Source organism: Cydia strobilella, chromosome 11 (assembly GCF_947568885.1).
Source record: "Cydia strobilella chromosome 11, ilCydStro3.1, whole genome shotgun sequence".
Taxonomy (NCBI): domain Eukaryota; kingdom Metazoa; phylum Arthropoda; class Insecta; order Lepidoptera; family Tortricidae; genus Cydia; species Cydia strobilella.
The window spans coordinates 11459023-11477272 of record NC_086051.1 but is presented as its reverse complement, the minus strand read 5'-3'; the positions used below and the strand labels follow the sequence as shown (position 1 = coordinate 11477272).

Here is an 18250-nt window from a genome sequence, read left to right as displayed (position 1 = left end):
ATAGTGTGAGTAGCGAGTAAAGCAATATATCGAAGTCATTAACATTTTGTGGTTGACAGATAAGCTTGAAGCCCCAACTGACATTCCTAACTGATTATAATAATCTTCTCTGTTTCTAATTGTGACCCCAACCTTACACAGTTGTTATGAGTCAGGGGTTCATAGAAAAGAGCTTACAGACGAGTACAAACTTTTGTGAACAGCTTCTAATGATGGTAGGCGGACACTTTAACTGAGCCTTCACGATTCATAAAGTGCAACGGTTCATATTCAATGCTGGTATAATTTCGCCAGGTAGGTATGCGATTCTTTCCGGCATGCTTGATTGCTTACTCTGGGATTTCGTGCGAAACAGTTTTTTGCGCAGGTACATGTTTAGAATGGTTATTTCATAGGAATTAGAGATGGGATAGATAATATATGTCTTGATATACCTCTCAATTAATTTGCAATGGGAACAAATAATAGTATTTTATACAATCGTGTCAATCGTGATATAATAGAGAGCTTTTCAGTCGAGTACCGTGTTTAAGCAATGAAGCTTGCTGAGTTGCTTAAGTAAGGTACGAGATTCAAAAGCTTGATTATATCACTTTTGTATACAATACTTATTCTACGAGACAAAAAAATAATACTTTCAACTAGTAAAATCATATAGGTAAACAAACCAAAAGTATACAGCTAAGATACGCGAGCTGCCGCAGCCCGCAATACCTTCATACTCGTACGCGCCCCGGCCGCCGGGCCCAGCGCTCCCGGCAGGTTTGTCAACGACACCTCCTCGTAACTCATGAGTTCTGGTACCTGCTCCTTGCTAAATTCAATTTTAAGACAGTTTTTTTCTCGATTTTGGCCACCGTAGCCTATGGAGACTAACAAGCAACGCTAAGCGGTTTTCGTAGATGTTGGTTGGATGTTGCTATATGAAGGGTGTCACATGCGCGTTTCTGATTTATGAAGCAATTGTTTCTACTACAAGATAAAATAAAATGTTTTTGTTGGCCAACCAATCACAAATTTTAGCAGATGCGACGCAGCAGCGTGTTTAAGTAGGCTAATTTGCATTGAATCGAGTCTCCTTAAACAAGAAATATTTTATCGAAATGTATGAAGTTCTATTTTCAAAAAAATTATAATTGACTAAACCGTATCGATAAAATTCTTATGCTTGAGTTGGAAGTGCCATAGACTCCAACGTTGAAAAGAGTAAGGTTGTAGTGTTGCTGAAGAACTGAAAATAAATTAGCTAAAAAAAAAGAAAAAATATGAAGTTGTAATACACATCAGATACCTACAGATTGAGATTGTAGATTTCGATGAGTAGAAAAATATTTTTTTATGTATATCGGGTAGGCCTAAGTTGTTTTCGATCTAAGAACGAATTTTTAATTAAAATTACGTGTTGAATGCAAAGCATTTTTTTTAGATCACCTATTGAATTTTATTTAATTTAGGGCATTAACAATAACAAACACCATAAAGTACCTATCATTGTATTAGTTAACTTAATAAGTTGAAGGCTTTACCGGGCCCGAACTATGACTAATATTTACCTTCTTCAGCCAGGCAGGATCTGGTAGCGGCAGGTCCGGGAACGCGCGCTTCCTCTCGACGTAGTACCACGGCGCTCGCACGTAGTAGTACCACGAGATGACGCGCTCCACTGGGTCCCGCACCACGTTCACGTAGATCGGAGATGGGTAACCGTACCTGAAACGTTTTGGGATTCGATGAAAACTGGTGAAATAAGTATAAAAAGTTCCTAGATATTGCATCAAGCTTTTTACCATAGGATAAGGGAAAACACCACAATCTGTATTGATACAAAGTGCAATGAAACAAAATGTGTATTAGATGTTGGTAAAGATATGTAAATACTGCAAATAGAACATAAACAGTAACGATCCAGGCAATAAATCAATGCAAACTTAATTATTGCAAAACTTTTAATCGTAAAATAGCAACTACAATAATACGCCGAGCTGAGCGTTTTCATTTAAGCAACCATCTAAAATTCATTCGCCAGTCGGTCGCATCGCGTAAATCTATTTTTAGAAGCGATGATCATCTACGAGATATAAAATAAATTCGCATCTGTTTTCGTAGAAACTTTTAGCCTTTTCGACTCGGTCGAGCACAGAACAACAATGGAGTTGGCGTGATCCTCTGCCAATACTAATGTAGCGAAAAATTGCACTATCGGAAGCATCATTTTCTCATAATGCCGTAATTTCAATTTGAAGTTATAAGTATTGTGTAGTTTGGGATATTATGATAAAGTTTTAAATAAGAATTTTTTGCAGCAGCAGATATTTTTTGTTCATCCAAAAATGTTCACCCTGAGGGACCAATTCTTGACTAGAAAGTTCGATTTCTGTGCAGCTTTTTTTGGTAAGTAACAAGACACACGTACGGCCACATATGTCAAATTGCAGAATTTGATTTATATTTGATTGTTTTAGTTTGAGGCTGTCATCGTCTCCCTGTAGGAGTAGCATATTATGGTCCTGTCATTAATTGGGCTCTGTACACGTGACATTCGCAAATTCAGGTATCAGTTGCAATTTCTTTTGCATATTTTTTTTTATTAGATTAAAAAAACAAAGGAAAATTAGCATATAATCGTTCTGAAAACGTAGTCGTGAGTCGTAAACAATAGCAAGTTCCACGTGTCGATACGTCCGCCGCATAATTACAGCTCTAATCGCCGGCAACAATTAATGTCTGGCTGATATATTAATCACAAATCACAATACGTATTAAACTCGATAGCCAACACTCGTAGACGAACGAAATAGATGAACATAAGATGGAGCTCTTTAACTTTTATTGGTTAGGAGACTTAGGGGTTAGTTCTATTCGCCATCGTAGTAAAGATTAAAAACTGACGCTTAATCTACGGTAGAACTTAATACAAGGATCGGGACGCAATACCAATAAGTACATTAAGTAAAGACCGTTTAATTAAATATAAAAAATAACTTGAAATTTACCTACACTGTTACTGCTGCTGCAACAGTGCTTACTGCTTTATATAGTCGACTCAGTCCCTTAATTGAACTCAATTTAAATCTGCAATATAACTGACAATATACCATATTAACGTAAATTTTTATCAGTTTTCATCCGTTTAACCGTATACGTTTTTATTATTATTATTGAAAGCCTGGTGTCCTTCCCCCGATTTTTCCATTGCACCCGTATGCAACACGTATGCAACCACATACGTATATAAATACTTAATATTGCAACATCCTGATTTCCGACTCTACCTACTACTACTAGTGACTTAAGCCCATACGTTATAAGTCGTTGGCAGCATTCAGTTATGATGGATGCGAGAGTTGCTTTTCTTCCATAGTTGCCGATTAATTGTGCTAAATGGAACTGTAAAACGTATGCTCCGCCACGGCTTCGCCTTGGGCTTTGACGGGCGGATTGCTACAGATCAGATATAATACTCTTGGTCTATATTATTATTGTGTTCGCTATAACAATATATCGAGTTTAGTAGTAAAGTGGGAGACATTTTCAAGTTCTCACGCAGGACGGACACATTGATATTTTTATTTTGTTTCGGTTTCGAGATAATGTTTGCTAAAAACTAAATCTGTGGCTATAAAATAACACATCCGAGTGTGCATTTTTCTAAAGTGAGACCTACTGGAGATTTTTTCGTCTCCAGGATTTCCAGGTAGATTAAATAAATAAAAAATTCAAACAAAATACAAATAAAGTTTAAAATATTTAGTATAAATTTACACTCCGGCAATTTAAATATTGTTGGTCTTTGCTGAGCTTGAGTTGAATGGCGTGATGAAGCAAATATAGCAGACTTATTTCTCGAACAGTTATTATAGTAAAATTAGCCTACCTATGTTGTCAGACCCTTAATTAGGCATATAGTGATTTGATTAGCACCTTGGTCCAGTACATTGCTGCAAGGTGGTCGGTGCTAAATGGATTGCCTGCACGTACCTACTGCATTTCAGCGGAAACCCTATAGCTTAGTACTACTTAGTTTACAACACTTACCTGGTGAAGTTAGTATAGCAAACGTGTTTGATGTAGGAGGCGGGCGGCGCGTGCGCCGTGACGATGCTGGCAAGCACCTGCTGGTCGGCCGGCGCCAGGCGGATCGTCTCCACGCGCTGAACCGCGTCCCGGTGGAACCCTACAAAGATAAATATTATTACAATAGACTCGACATGGATACCTACTCCATGCTCGCTCCCGACAATAAACTATTCTTCTATTTTCGAATAATCTCACAGTTTTATTTTATAAACACGTCGGAATCGGTCGATCTATAGATCTGCCACAAACTAACAGACTGATAAAATTTAGTAAACAACCCTGTGTTTGCGTTGAGAATACGAATATTTGTTAAATGTGGCTTTTTCAATCCCAAGTGTAGGGAATAGTGGTTAAAACGCTGCCCATAGGCTCAGATATTTTTCTAAGCCACATCAATTTGCATTCCACTGCAGTTATTAGCGCAACATAGTTTCAACTGTCTCAAGTCGCAATGTTCCATTATGATCATCTAGCATCTAGCCATTGTATTGGCTTTAGCAATTTTTTATCTGTGAGTAATGTAATATCTAGTCACACAGAATACACATACAAATGAAATGACATTGTAACAGATTACCAATAATTTGCATTGTGATTGAACTCAGGAACGTTAAAAAAAAATATTGCGTAGGTATAAATTCCATGAGAGCCAATATTTTGGATCTAATTATAATGATTACCTATATAAGCCCGCAGGACACAAACGACACCCGTTGCTACACCTACTAAGTAAGTACCTACCTACCTATTATACTTACTTTACTCTTTGGGTTCCGTACTCTTTAGTATTTATTTTGTTGTTATAGCGGCAACAGCAATACATCATCTGTGAGAATTTCAATTGACTGTCTAGCTATCACGGATCATGAGATCCAGCCTGGTGACAGACAGACAGAAGGACAGACGGACAGAGGAGTCTTAGTAATAGGGTCCCGTTTTTACCGTTTGAGTGCGGAACCCTAAAAAGTACTACGTCAAATAAATTCTCTTTGATTTCGAATTTGACTGGAGGCGCTAATATTCAACAAATGCAAATTATAATGACAGTAAATACCATCCAAGTGTTATAAGTGAATGTTGTTTGGCAGAACCCATAATTAGTTTCAGATACTAAAGTAGGTAGCCAGCTCCGTGTGAGGCCTATTGCTTTTTATTTTTATACGAAGTTCCTGCAACTCCATCAGAGCGAAAGCTATTAAAGCAATTTTATCTGCCTACTACTACGCGAAAGTATTAACTTGAGATCGAAATTTATTCTTAGAACGATCTTGGGTTAGTCATACAATTTACTTAATTTGCACAAATGCTTAAAACATGTAACCAACGGATGAAACGGTCGATTTTACAATGAAGTCTTTAAAGAAGGCACAAAAGCTGAGCTAGTTCGAAGATAAAATGGATTTTTACACTTCCAATATTCTCGTCTAGAAACTTTGCTTATCTCATATAGCGACCATACGACTTGTTTATATAAGAGTGTACTTTTACATTAGGTACAGCAGCACCATTTACGTCTATAACAAAGTGTGTAAATTTTGCTTCATCTTACAGAACAATAAAGATATCTTTTTATACCGTGTTATAGACGTAGATGTTGCTGCCTAATGTAAAAGTACACTGTTGTACACCATACCGGCGCGCGCAGTATTGTTCAACTCCTAATACTTCTGGCATCTAACTCACCAAACTGATTCCTGGCCGCTAGCCGGCGCAGCAGCTCCATGAAGGTTTGACTGCCGACCTTCGGCACGCGGTTGAAGAACAGCAGTTCCATGCCTGCGCGCGCAGTATTGTTCAACTCCCATGGCTCGGGAACTATCTCTTCTAAATACTGCTCTATTTCTTCTTGAACATCTTCAGGCTCTGCTTCTAATGTGCGCTGAGGTTTTTTGCGCTCCTGTTAAGCATATATAATTATTAGTAAATAGGCTATGAAGTGGTGACTATTATAACTACCGGGGGTCACAAAATTACCGGGGGTTCATTTAAACACGGCAGTATAATAAGTAAACTAATGAAAAAGTGACCATATTGGTAGCCATGTCACGAATTAACACTGGTCTAATGGTGGTGGTGTGATACAGAAGTTGTTATGCTTATTTCTTGTAGGTACGTCTACGTTTACGACTCATCGTGTATTATCACTAAACACAATAATTATAACAGAAGGTAATATATAAAGCCAAATTAATCATGTCAATATTAAACGACTTCGTGTGAAGGTAACACAAGCGCCACGCAAAGCAATTAATATATCCCGAGTCCATCTTAATGATTCTCATTTGTGACAGATGTGTTATTAAGAGGTAGAAAATAGACTAACCGCGCCGGTGTGCCTGCGAATAGCCTCGAGCGCCTCTTTGTGCTCTTGCGCCGACGCATACCCCGCTAGGCCCGTCTCTATCCCTGGAACAAAAACACATCGTGAGAGTAATGCAATAAAAATAAGCTGACTAGTGGCGGCTGTTCATGTCCGGAGGATCTCTCGAGCTATACATAAATAAAATTCTGAACATCCTGCGCACATAATATTTAATTACTTACACTGTGATCCAGTAACTGACATATTTACATATATGTACTAAAATGACAGGCACGCACAACGATAATAATATTCAATACACAATTTAATGACGTGCGAATTGCATAGACAATTGTACGAGCTAAAGTTATGACAATCCATACAAAATGAATTCGTATACAGTTATTCCGATCGACATAGCGATGCCGTAACAAGGCTCTAGGGCGATAAATTTCTCAGCGGCACGACCGGCGCCGGCGCACGAGGTGACCTACGACTTGATGCAAAATTGTCTCTCGCGAATCGGTAATGGCTGGTTTGTCGTTCACGTGGCATAACTGTCCATTGTAATGACATGTAGATAGTGGGTGTTGTAGATGTTATTGTCTTTTGATCGTTCGTATGTAGGTACGTAAGTTCTAACTCATTGCGTCGGGGCGGGGTTAAACCATGACCTCCGCCTTGAAAGCACGTCTTACCGATAGGTCACTAACACCTAAAAGATACCAGGTACCTAAATCTAGACAAAATAGTACCAGAATTTAAGTCCCCGGCAAGCTCGGCCGAATTGCACCTTCCCATAAAAACGTAATTCCGGTCTCATTTTAAAACTACGTGTTGGATTGTAATGAAACTTTGCACATACAAAGACATGAGGTATATCTAGGTCTGTAATTAGTTTATATAGCTCCGGTTTATAAAACAAATAAAATAGAGTAAAAACAAGTTTTGTATGTAAAACTTAAATTCGCTGTATTTTTTTAACTATGGTATCTGAAGCTACATAAACTAATTACAGATATAGATATACCTTATCCTATTTAAATGAAAAGAAAGAAAGTTTAAGAGCAATCTAGCTAGTCGTTTTAAAATGAGAGCGGAACTACGTTTGTATGGAGAACCGAGATTTGCCGGGGACCCTTAAGTGTGGGATAGAAAAATAGTTAGAATACCTATTTGTAAGATCGACTTGAACCATGGAGTCATACTTTAGCAATGATAATACATAACTATGTACCTATTCATATGTGTCAGCACAACACGTATTATGTTTATGTATAGGTATCTGTGTAAGGGAGGTGACCAGCCGATTTCTAGATTTCTACTCATATATAGAAGAGGCTATCTATAAAGAAATTGAAGGAATTATGTATTGAGTTTCACATTCCGTTGCAGTCGGTTACATCATAATATTAGTAGGTTTAGAAATCGACTTTAGTCTAAATATATACCTATTCGTGTCATATAAGCAAATAACACAACGTAACAGTCTAGACCAGTCACTCTAGAACAGGGAAACAAAAATAGCAGTTAGTAATCACAATGCTTCCTAAATATATGTGAAACGACGTAAGAAGCGAAAACAAGCACGCCGAAAATAAAAGGTGCGGAGAATTACAATTACTTAGGTACTTAAAATCTTACTTGAGTCTTAGCCTCAAATGAAATTGAAAACGGAAACAACCAAATGAAAGTATTAAAATTGTGATTGAATTTTGAAAATTCTGATTTTACGGCATAAAACCGAGTATGTTGTGAGAATGCCTATCTACAATTCTCTTTTCACCACGCCAACTGGTAAAGAGATTGTTCAAAATCTGATAAGAAAGTTGCATTTTGTTCACATGTGAGGCAAAGTAATCAAACGCAAATTTTGAGTGGTTTTCTTATGTTTGCTGATAGAATTGACTTTTAAATTTAAATGATTTTGAATGATAAATATTTAATAAAATTCATTTTTAATCGATTTGATTTTGTTTGATATTTTACAGTTAGTATTTTCCTTGTGTTAGTGTGGTGAAATTTTTTGTGTTTCACTCGGTGACAAAATTTGTTTAACCTTCGTGCCCTGAAACCCTCGCAACGCTCAAGATGCTATTTTTCGAACCTTTTTTGGAATCTTTCGCTTGATCCTGAGTATTGCTGATTTATACTTGTATCAATATTAGCACGAGAGGTTAAACAACAACTTTGCCCCCTTGTAAAACAATTAACCATTTCCCAATGGATCATAAGTTAATATAAGTAATTTTTATTAATGTTGTTTATTAACAATTTCAACGCTAATTTCATCTCTAATCTTAGTATTTATCTTCGTTTGCATTTCCCACTTTTCGACATCTTTTCCTCCACTACTTGTCTGTAGCTTTCCGGTTTTATAAAACCAACCAGCTTCTTAGATTTTTTAGTTTTAAATATGATCCCCGTTTATTCTAAATTCCTCACCACGCGGCAGGTGTAGACACCTATAGTTTTCACTAGTATCGTTACCACGGTCACCTCACTCACTGCTTGAAAGCGGCCATCGCTGTGAGATCCGGGCTTTCGCCAGAACAAAGCTTCCGATGATCCCTTTCGATACGCACTTGAATGGCCTCAGAATTCCAGTTTTCGCTAATAAAACTAGTTTAAGTATTCAGTATTCAACCTACGCGAAGATGCGTGGTGTAATTCAAGATAAGAGTAAATGAATTTAAATTAATTACTGACAGCTTTATTGCAGCGCAAGAAGATCTATGACACTATTGGTTAATAAGAAAGTTACATACGGTAAATAGTGCAGTGTTAATGTCAAAGGTTTAGATTAGATGAATTAATAAATATGAGACTTAATAAAAAATATTTTTTACGTGTTTTGAAGTGTTTTTCTTAACTGCGGTAAAAATACTTTGAAGGGCCTAAGCAGGCTGTACTATACGATTCCAAAAGATAAATAAAAAAAGAGTAAGCGGGAAAGCGAAAGAACAATGTATTAAACAACCACAACAACAATCAACAACAATGTATTAATGTATGTACTTTAAGTAATCGGTAAAAAATGGCGAAATATGTGGCAAATGTTATTAAACGTGTTGGTATTAGGCAGGTTTAGCTATATATGAATTGGAATTATAAATACCTAACTCTTCTGGTACTTCAGAGCATTATACCATTAAAATTACTCCATTAAGGGGCGAAAGGCCGCGTAATAGTAGCAAGAAATTGAGCAAAAACCATCTGCTTCCCATTAGAGTCCAAACTAGTAAGCTCTTCCTAGCGAGCACAAAAACTTCATAGTCACTTCGCATGATAACGTCCGTCGAATAATATAAATAAGACGGCTTCTTTGATATCATAGGTGTAATAATGATATCGACGAGAAAAAGTATGACGAATCTAATGTAGCCTACGTAGCGGGTCGTATCCGGTCAAGCATCATATTGTCAAGATTGTCAAGAAGGAGCGCGATTTAAAGTTTTTTTTTAGATAGCTTGTGACATTGCAAACCTTGTTACATTTCTGACTTACGCTACAATACATCAGTCATCGTTAACGTTGTTAGTTCTGACTAATTTCTTTATTCCAATTTCGTCGTGTCACGACCTACCTTTAAAACAATCAAATTTACCTCCACAAGGAGCAAAGACAGCGTTAAGCGCGATTTATCTTCAACATTATTTAATTGATAGTTTAACTGCTCAATTATTCAGATGATTACTAGCCGATATCTCAACGCCGTTGATCTTAATCGATGATAAATGTTGAATATAGGTCTGTTCACTGATTAACATTCATGATAAATGGACTATTATGGCCAATGAGTATGCCCCGGATAACCCCTGCTATGATGTCTTAATCGTTCATTGAATTTTTGACATGTCGAAATCTTGATTGTGAATAGAGTAATGTCTAAATAGCATATTTAACCCCGTCGGTTAATAACTGCAAATGTAGAGCGATAGAGACATTTGCAAACGAAATATTGTAAATTCGTAGAAAATTATGATGGACGTTGCGTGTTAATGTTAATGAAATTCATTATCTGCTTAATGATTACAATTAGGAGGCGCGCGCCGCAAATGATTAAGCCGTAGCCTCAGGTGAGTTGGCGCGTTATTCCAAAGTATTCCAGTCACAAGAACGTTGATAAGTAGGTGGATAAAAGAGAGGTGAATAAGTATTGTAGTACGTAGCCTCTCAGATTGCCAGTGTTCGGAAAAAGGAAAACATGCACTTTTGCGGCTGATGGTACAAACAAAATCATATCATACGGCTATTCCGCCAATGATATGACTGAACTATTGAAATACCCAAAAAAAAATTGTTAATAAAGATTGAGAGATCAAAGTTACACGATTTCATACCTGAATGTTGAGGTTCGAACGGACGTGTGAAGTAACTCGGCATGATTTAGATCTCTGAAAACATTATCTTTTGTAGGTAATCACGTATAATTACGCTGTACCTTGAAAAAATCTATACAGCTGATCAGGACGCGTAGCCAACATACCAATCGCTTACGCTACGTAGTGATCGAAACGCAACTGTCACTGTCGCCCTAATAAAGAATGATAGAGAAACACAAAGCGTTCCGTTGTCGTAGCGATAGCGATTGTCACCTTGGCTAGGCCAGCTGTTACGAGAATAAGAGCGTTTTCACATTGTCCGATCCGATATCGCGGCGTAGTCAGGCCGCGGGAGCGCGCCCGGGCGTTGTCTTTAGCGGTCACGCACACTACAACAAGCATTATGCCTATACATACGCACACAAACAAATATTATCGTTCCGGCAGCTGATGGGGGGCCCGACATGGCTGAATTTATCGGAAGCGCCTTTCCGATATCGGATGTCGGAAGGCGCCAATGACAAAAACAGCTGCAGGAGAATGCCATTGGCATTACGTACGCCTTTTTTGCGTTATTAACTTATTAATCGTTTTTTAGTAGGTAATAATGATTTATTACCTATGATTCTTCTTCTTGAGTATGATTCTTGATTTATGAGAGCGCTGGTGGCCTAGCGGTAATAATAAGAGCGTGCGACTTGCAATCCGGAGGTCGCGGGTTCAAACCACGTCTCGTACCAACGAGTTTTTCGGAACTTACCTATGTACGAAAATCATTTGATATTTACCAGTCGCTTTTCGGTGAAGGAAAACATCGTGAGGAAACCGGACTAATCCCAACAAGGCCTAGTTTTTCCCCTCTGGGTTGGAAGGTCAGATGGCAGTCGCTTTCGTAAAAACTAGTGCCTACGCCAATTCTTGGGATTAGTTGCGGACCCCAGGATCCCATGAGCCGTGGCAAAATGCCGGAACAACGCGAGGAAGATGAATAATAATTTATTAAATGTATAAATAAACATACACTTTACTTCCTTCCGACATCCGATATCGGATCGGACAATGTGAAAACGCTCTAAATGCCCACTGACGGCCGTGTAAGGCCGATAGGCACATTTAAATTTATCCGAGTGCTTTGGTTTAGTTAATCCGCTTGGCATCCTTTGGTTACGGAACCATAAAATGGAATGATAAAACTGTGACAAATGTACTGAGCGGTAATTTGATTTCAAGGAAACAAGACATCGAAAGAGAGTGTCGGATGATTTTAAATGTTAATGGTATATGGTAGCGGTATTAATTTTTGTTTTATTGTCATGTTTGTTTTAGGTGATATTTTACTATTTATACTATGTTTGGTGTGTGTATTTAAGTCCGATAATATTTAAATATCTAATACATGTCAACGTACACTATCATTAAACTTTAATACGTTTTAAATAGATGTATTAACATGTTATACCATAATCTCGACACAGATTAAAATAAGATTGTAGACTACAAGGGTACCTAAGAAAGAGAAATGGTTTACGATGACTCCGACAATTTTATACTTAATATCACATTTCATTCCGACATCATACGAGTACGAGCAGCTAATGTTTTTGCACGTACGTAAGTAATGAGCAAAGTGAAGCAAGTGAAAACTCTCACGCCACCCGTCAGCGGCCGTCAGACGTCCAAGGAGTTTATTCAGATCTTAAAAATATCATACCAACAATTATCTCTGTCGTTCCTCCTTGCACTGGCATAACTATAGTGAGCTAGACACGCCGAGTTCAAAATCATATTGGTAACATATTTTTAATATCTAAATATGCCTCCGTCCGTACAAGAACTGCAGGATGTCCAGGGACAACTTTTTACATTTTTAATTAAACCTCGTCTGTTTTCCTTAATTGGGCCCGCATTCTGTCTTCGGAGAAGCTATCCGCTAACTCCTAGATGTAACAAACGTTGTCTTCGTACCGCGGATGGAGATACCAGTTCCTTGATGATAAATAAATTTAAAGTGGCTCAGTAAATGGCGTAATTAGGGGTTTCAATAAACTGCAAAAACAGTGGAACAACGAGCTAACGACTTTCATCTCTTAGGGGCCTATTTCTCGAACGATATTACTTAGTCTAATCTTATTAGTGTGTTGTCATGCCCACTCATACGATTTGACAGTTCGTGGACTAATAATATTAGTCTAATACCGTTCGAGAAATGGGCCCTATGTCTTTATAGCGTACAGACAATTATATTTTTTTTAATGTTTACTTGAAATATGACTTGTAAGGGCAGTAATTATTTTTAATCGTTGCAGTTTTAACGCTTGCTTTTCTCAATAAGTCGTGTTGTCCTAAAGCGATAAACAACACTAAGCTCAAAGGCTCATAGCTGTGGAGAATCGAGATTGTATTGAAGAAGGTACAGATGCCCATTATTTATGCTTTCACATTGAAGATAGTGCAGCGTCAGTGTCCGGTAGCCCCGGGTGATTTCTACTTACTCGTAATAAATAACATTCTTCGATAGCAGAAGTCTATTTAAATTAATAGTGTAATTAGAAAATAATCAATAAGTTAAAACAATACTGTATTTAGGCACGATCGGGCGGTCAATCAAACCTTTTATCTGTTTCATCAAGCTATTACTACTATTCTACATATTATTATAATAATTCCTTAATTTTGAGGTCCGGCGGTTAATTAAATTTAACCTCAGGCCACTATAGGACCTATTATATATCAAAGAACATTCCAATCAAATTGTAAAGTTCTTTCATCATTTCTAATTGTCTTATAGCCACTTGCACCATCCTACTAACCCGGGGTTAACCGGTTAAATCTGGAGTTACCATGGTTACCAGTACAATTTGACACTGGGTTAAGGGTTTAACGGGTTAACCCCGGGTTAGTGGGATGATTCAAGTGGCGCTTATTGACATAATTATACTCGTACATGCTGGTAATAGGGGTTTAATTGTACTGAATTCCAGCAAGGTAAAACAGCCCTTTTTACTAGCTTTTTCCCGCGACTTCGTCTGCGTGGAAAAAGTTCCGGCAGTTAGAGAAAAGAGAATATATAGGATAGAGGGGTACTGTCATAGTAAATTTTGTAATCACAGTAAATTTACTGCCATCTATCGAAACGATTAAAACTAAAAATCAAAATATCAAAAAATGTCCATATACATTTTTTGATATTTTGATACCTAAATGAAAACGGTAAGTTTTTATCTAGTTTTTTTTAACAAAATTCTTCATTTCTGCAATGTCTACGTGTAGGACAAAGTATTGAGGTATTTTGCATGCGAATCGCTTACGAAATATTTGCTTTAATTCCGAATTACTTTGTCAACTTGCGTATTATAGTAAAAGTAAATTAAAAAGTTTTATTAAAAAACAAGCAGCTTTAAGATGAAACCTATATTACACTATAAAAAGGCAAGCCAAAAAAGAAGCAGGCTCGGAAAGTCGAAACAATGGGTCCTAATTTTCCTTACGTAACGATGGAATGCTCCGTATATTTTATTTATATTATTATTTTATTCATTTTAGGGAAAACAAACAACTATACAATATAATGTTACATTTAGTAGTACAGTAAAAATTAACATATGCATAGCCAACGACATTATCCACAGATTACAACAAAGTTATGCAATGGTTGGCACAAAAAAGTACAGTTAATTATTCGAATTAATATTTAAATAGGGAGAAATTATATGCTACGTTAATTACGTTAATTGCATATTATATATATAGATAAACGATTTTTTTATTTGTATTTATTATTTTTATATGATTTTGACTCCTGTTCTTTTACTGATATGTGTTGAAATTGTTAAATAATTAACGAAACCGTCAACGCCATCTAGCCGAGAATAGGCCAAAGGTTGGTATTGGTGGTAGCGCCATTGGTGCGAGAATGAAATTTTATTGATTTCCGAGGCACGTTTTTTCCTTAGACTAAATAAATTTTGAGCATAATAAGCCTAATTGCTTACACCAATTAACAGGCAATTCATTAATTTTCTCATTTCCACCCCCCTTTTTACCCTCTTTAGGGATGGCTTCCGACATAACTCCCCGGGAATCAAACTATCTCCATGACAAATTTAAACGAAATCCGTTCAGCGGTTTAAGCGTGAATAGGTAACAGACAGACAGACAGACACACTTTCGCATTTATAATATCAGTATGGAAGTATGGACTATTTAGTACGGATTAGACCATTAGTATGGATAGAGTACCTACTTTCGCTATGCTTAAGATCATAATGCATGCTTTATAGGGCCGTCATTTAAATCCAAAGCAGTTTTTACTTTACGACAGTAAAAAATGCTTTGCACACGACGCATAAAACCGGCACTTATCCTTCATTCTGTGCTAGTGTGCTGATGCTTCAGTGCCCTATAAATTCCTCGTGGGAACCCATTTACCTATTATAACAGATAATCATCGCGCATGCGTCCATCAGAAGCTTAACTATTCGCAAAAATAGAGCAAGAGGCAAACTACACTGTTGTTTTATGCACATTTCTGTTTAAACCGTTAGTGCGTTATTATAATAATTCATAGCAAAGATAGATATAACTCCGTAATAGATGGATACAGTCTAAGGAAAAAACGTGCCTCGAAAATCAAGAAAATTTGATTCTCGTTCAGAGGGCGCTACTAGTTTTGGCCTACAGTCGTATAGATGGCGTTGACGGTTTCGTTTGTTATTTAACAATTTTAACGCATATCAGTGAAAGAACATGGATCAAAATCATAAAAATAATTAATGCAAATAAAAAAAAACATTTATCTATATTTAAATACATTCTATCGTATTTTTATAAATCTTCATTTTTAGTTTTAAAGTGTGTCGACAGATGGCAGTGAATTTACTGGGGTTACAAAATTTACTATGACAGTACCGCTCTAGTATAAGTTACTCTATGTTCATAGGGATAGGTATTACACAGAAGCGTAGTTTATATGTGTTTATATTTTATGGATATTGCATTGCAAATGCCATATTTTTTTAATAAACGACTAAGGTAATTATTGAGTGCCTATCTAATAAAAAGGGTAACACTACATCATTAGCGTAAATGCTCCAGGGTTTGTGGTGGACATTTAACTTATATCAGGTCGAGGTGTACAATATGCAATAGCCATGCTTTGTAATATAAACGTAATTAACTGTGCTTGACTTTTTAACGGCTAAACTACAGAACCGAGTTTTATTAAATATAGACATAGGTATAGAGAATTGATGTAGTCGACGATAAGCCTCCTGCATCACCACACCACAGGAACAGCTAGTATGTATAAGTAGGTACATGTTATGATGAGTTGATGACTAACAGCAATATTATAAAAAAAGCTGAGTCAGTTCAATATTAATGGTATGTGTGTGTGTGTGTGTATGTGTGTGTGTGTGTGTGTGTATGTGTGTGTGTGTGTGTGTGTGTGTGTGTGTGTGTGTGTGTGTGTGTGTGTGAGAGAGAGAGAGAGAGAGAGAGGAAACTAGACATTTACATTCTAAAGCACTTAGGTCAGTACGAGTAGGTATATTTAATGGCCTCATCAGAAAAAGTCTTTAATATCTTATAGCTGTAATAATTTTCTTTTTTCTTTTGCCAGCTTAAATCTGCCAATGCAGTGCCTTCTTCTGTTTCCTATGTAGGTACCCATAGTCAGATGCGCGTTATTTTGGGGCTATGTGTGTGTATACAGAGCGTAATGGATTTTTTTCATATTGTTAGAGTAGTCCATCCGAACTATTAGCTAAACAAGTGACAATACAATGGTACTTAGATCAGGCTAGCATAAATTAACTTTGATCCTTGATTAGTACGAGTAGTCTGTTCGGAAAGAGGAAGTCGTGGAATGTATTGGGCCCCATACATTTCAAAGTCTGGCCTAGCCAAGATGACAATAGTACATTGACAAACGTCAAACGGAAAGGATAAATAGGTATCGGGATGACAGATGCTACGAAAAGTCACGTGACAATTCTCATACTTTATATAAGTTTCGATTGTAGTTTTGTATCAACGAGTCATCTTTGCTAGGCCCCCTGTTATAGGCTACTGTCTTTAGTTCCTATGCTGCGAAGTAAAGGTAACGTGCATCTGCTGACGGAAGGCGTACTGCGTACTTGCACCTGTAACTTTGCTACATTCTACATAAGCACCAGCGAATTCCTAAATAACGTAAAACCCTACCTACATAATATTTTCACATAAAAAAAATCAGGCGAGAAAATATTTTCTGGTCGCTTAGAACATGTTTGTTATGTATTCGTTTAGAAACATATGTCTACTATGACGTAATTAATGGGTTTCGGTTACATATCCAAACAGAATTGAGTTGAATTAATGACGATATTGCAGAAGTTTTTCCTGATACAGAAAGTCAACCATGGTTGCAGGTATTTCAATTAAAATAGGTTATTCTCGACATGTGCTAAGTGCATATTAGATTTTTCATGCCTATATACCTATATAATATCTCCATGTCGCAGCGTGACTTCAAAAGGACGTATTGCAGGTTACAGACGTTACAGTTTATAGTTTTAGACGCCTGTAAACAATCGATTAGCAATAGTCGCGTTACATATGTATGTACACTACACTTTATGGATGAATGGAATTTATCAATTAAGTGGGTATGCACTTTTCTGCTCGCTGTGCAGACTCTGAGAGACAATTTGGGCTTGAACCGAAATGTGAAAATAAATATATTCTTTAAATGTTGCAGCGATCTACTAAGACATTTGTAAAAAGGAAGTGAAAATGGCACTGAATAATTATTAGGGCGGAGGCTACTTTACAATAAGTTTACCAATTGTCAATTGACAGTGTAGAATATGGAATAAGGATGATGGTGAAATAGATTTTTTTCTTAATAAGTGGAATTCTATATTCAGTAAAGTCACATCTTTTGAATTAAATATACTTACAATGTATGATTAATACTAATAAAAAATATGAATATGAATACTTACCTACTGTCGCATTTTAGTGGAAATAATTGTGCAATAACGTGTAATTGTGTTTCGTAGTGTAATACGCGCGGAAATGTTTTTTTGACAGGCATGTAAAAACTGCGCTCAGGCGCTCGCTGTCAGTAATGTATGATAGACCTAATGACGTTTTAATGGCCCAATATTTTATATGAGGATGGCAAGGTTACCCGAGAGTAGTTCGGACAATTTGCACCTTAGAATGACTGTTCATTGTGAACGTTGTCTGTAGGTATATTATTTTTCTCACACTTACATAATGCTTACAGGGAAGGCAAGGTAATTTGATTTACAATGCATGTGCTCGAAAAGTGCGTTTCCTACGGAGCCATATCCAGGCGCGGATCCACCGTTGTGGGCAAGATGGGCATGCCCACAACCTTTTTTACACTTTCACGGTATATTGCATGTATATTGAGATCGATAGGCCTTCATAAAATAAAAAATAAAAACAATGAATCGTGCGTGATTCGGAACGCAGCAAAGAGCCATAGACAAAAATGGTGATACTTTTTGTCACATTTTTACAACATATTATCTGT

At 36.9% G+C, this 18250-nt stretch overlaps 1 protein-coding gene across 1 annotated transcript in view; it reads right to left on the bottom strand.

Annotated features, from left to right (window-relative positions):
- Positions 1-18250, bottom strand: part of LOC134745214 (heparan sulfate 2-O-sulfotransferase pipe) — a 106189-nt gene that overhangs the window by 12812 nt on the left and 75127 nt on the right. The window contains exons 4-7 of the mRNA XM_063679211.1: positions 6401-6483; positions 5761-5974; positions 4036-4174; positions 1554-1710 (exon numbers count right to left, since the gene is read on the bottom strand). Of these exons, the coding sequence (XP_063535281.1) occupies positions 1554-1710; positions 4036-4174; positions 5761-5974; positions 6401-6483 (593 nt within the window). The remainder of the gene's footprint in view (positions 1-1553; positions 1711-4035; positions 4175-5760; positions 5975-6400; positions 6484-18250) is intronic.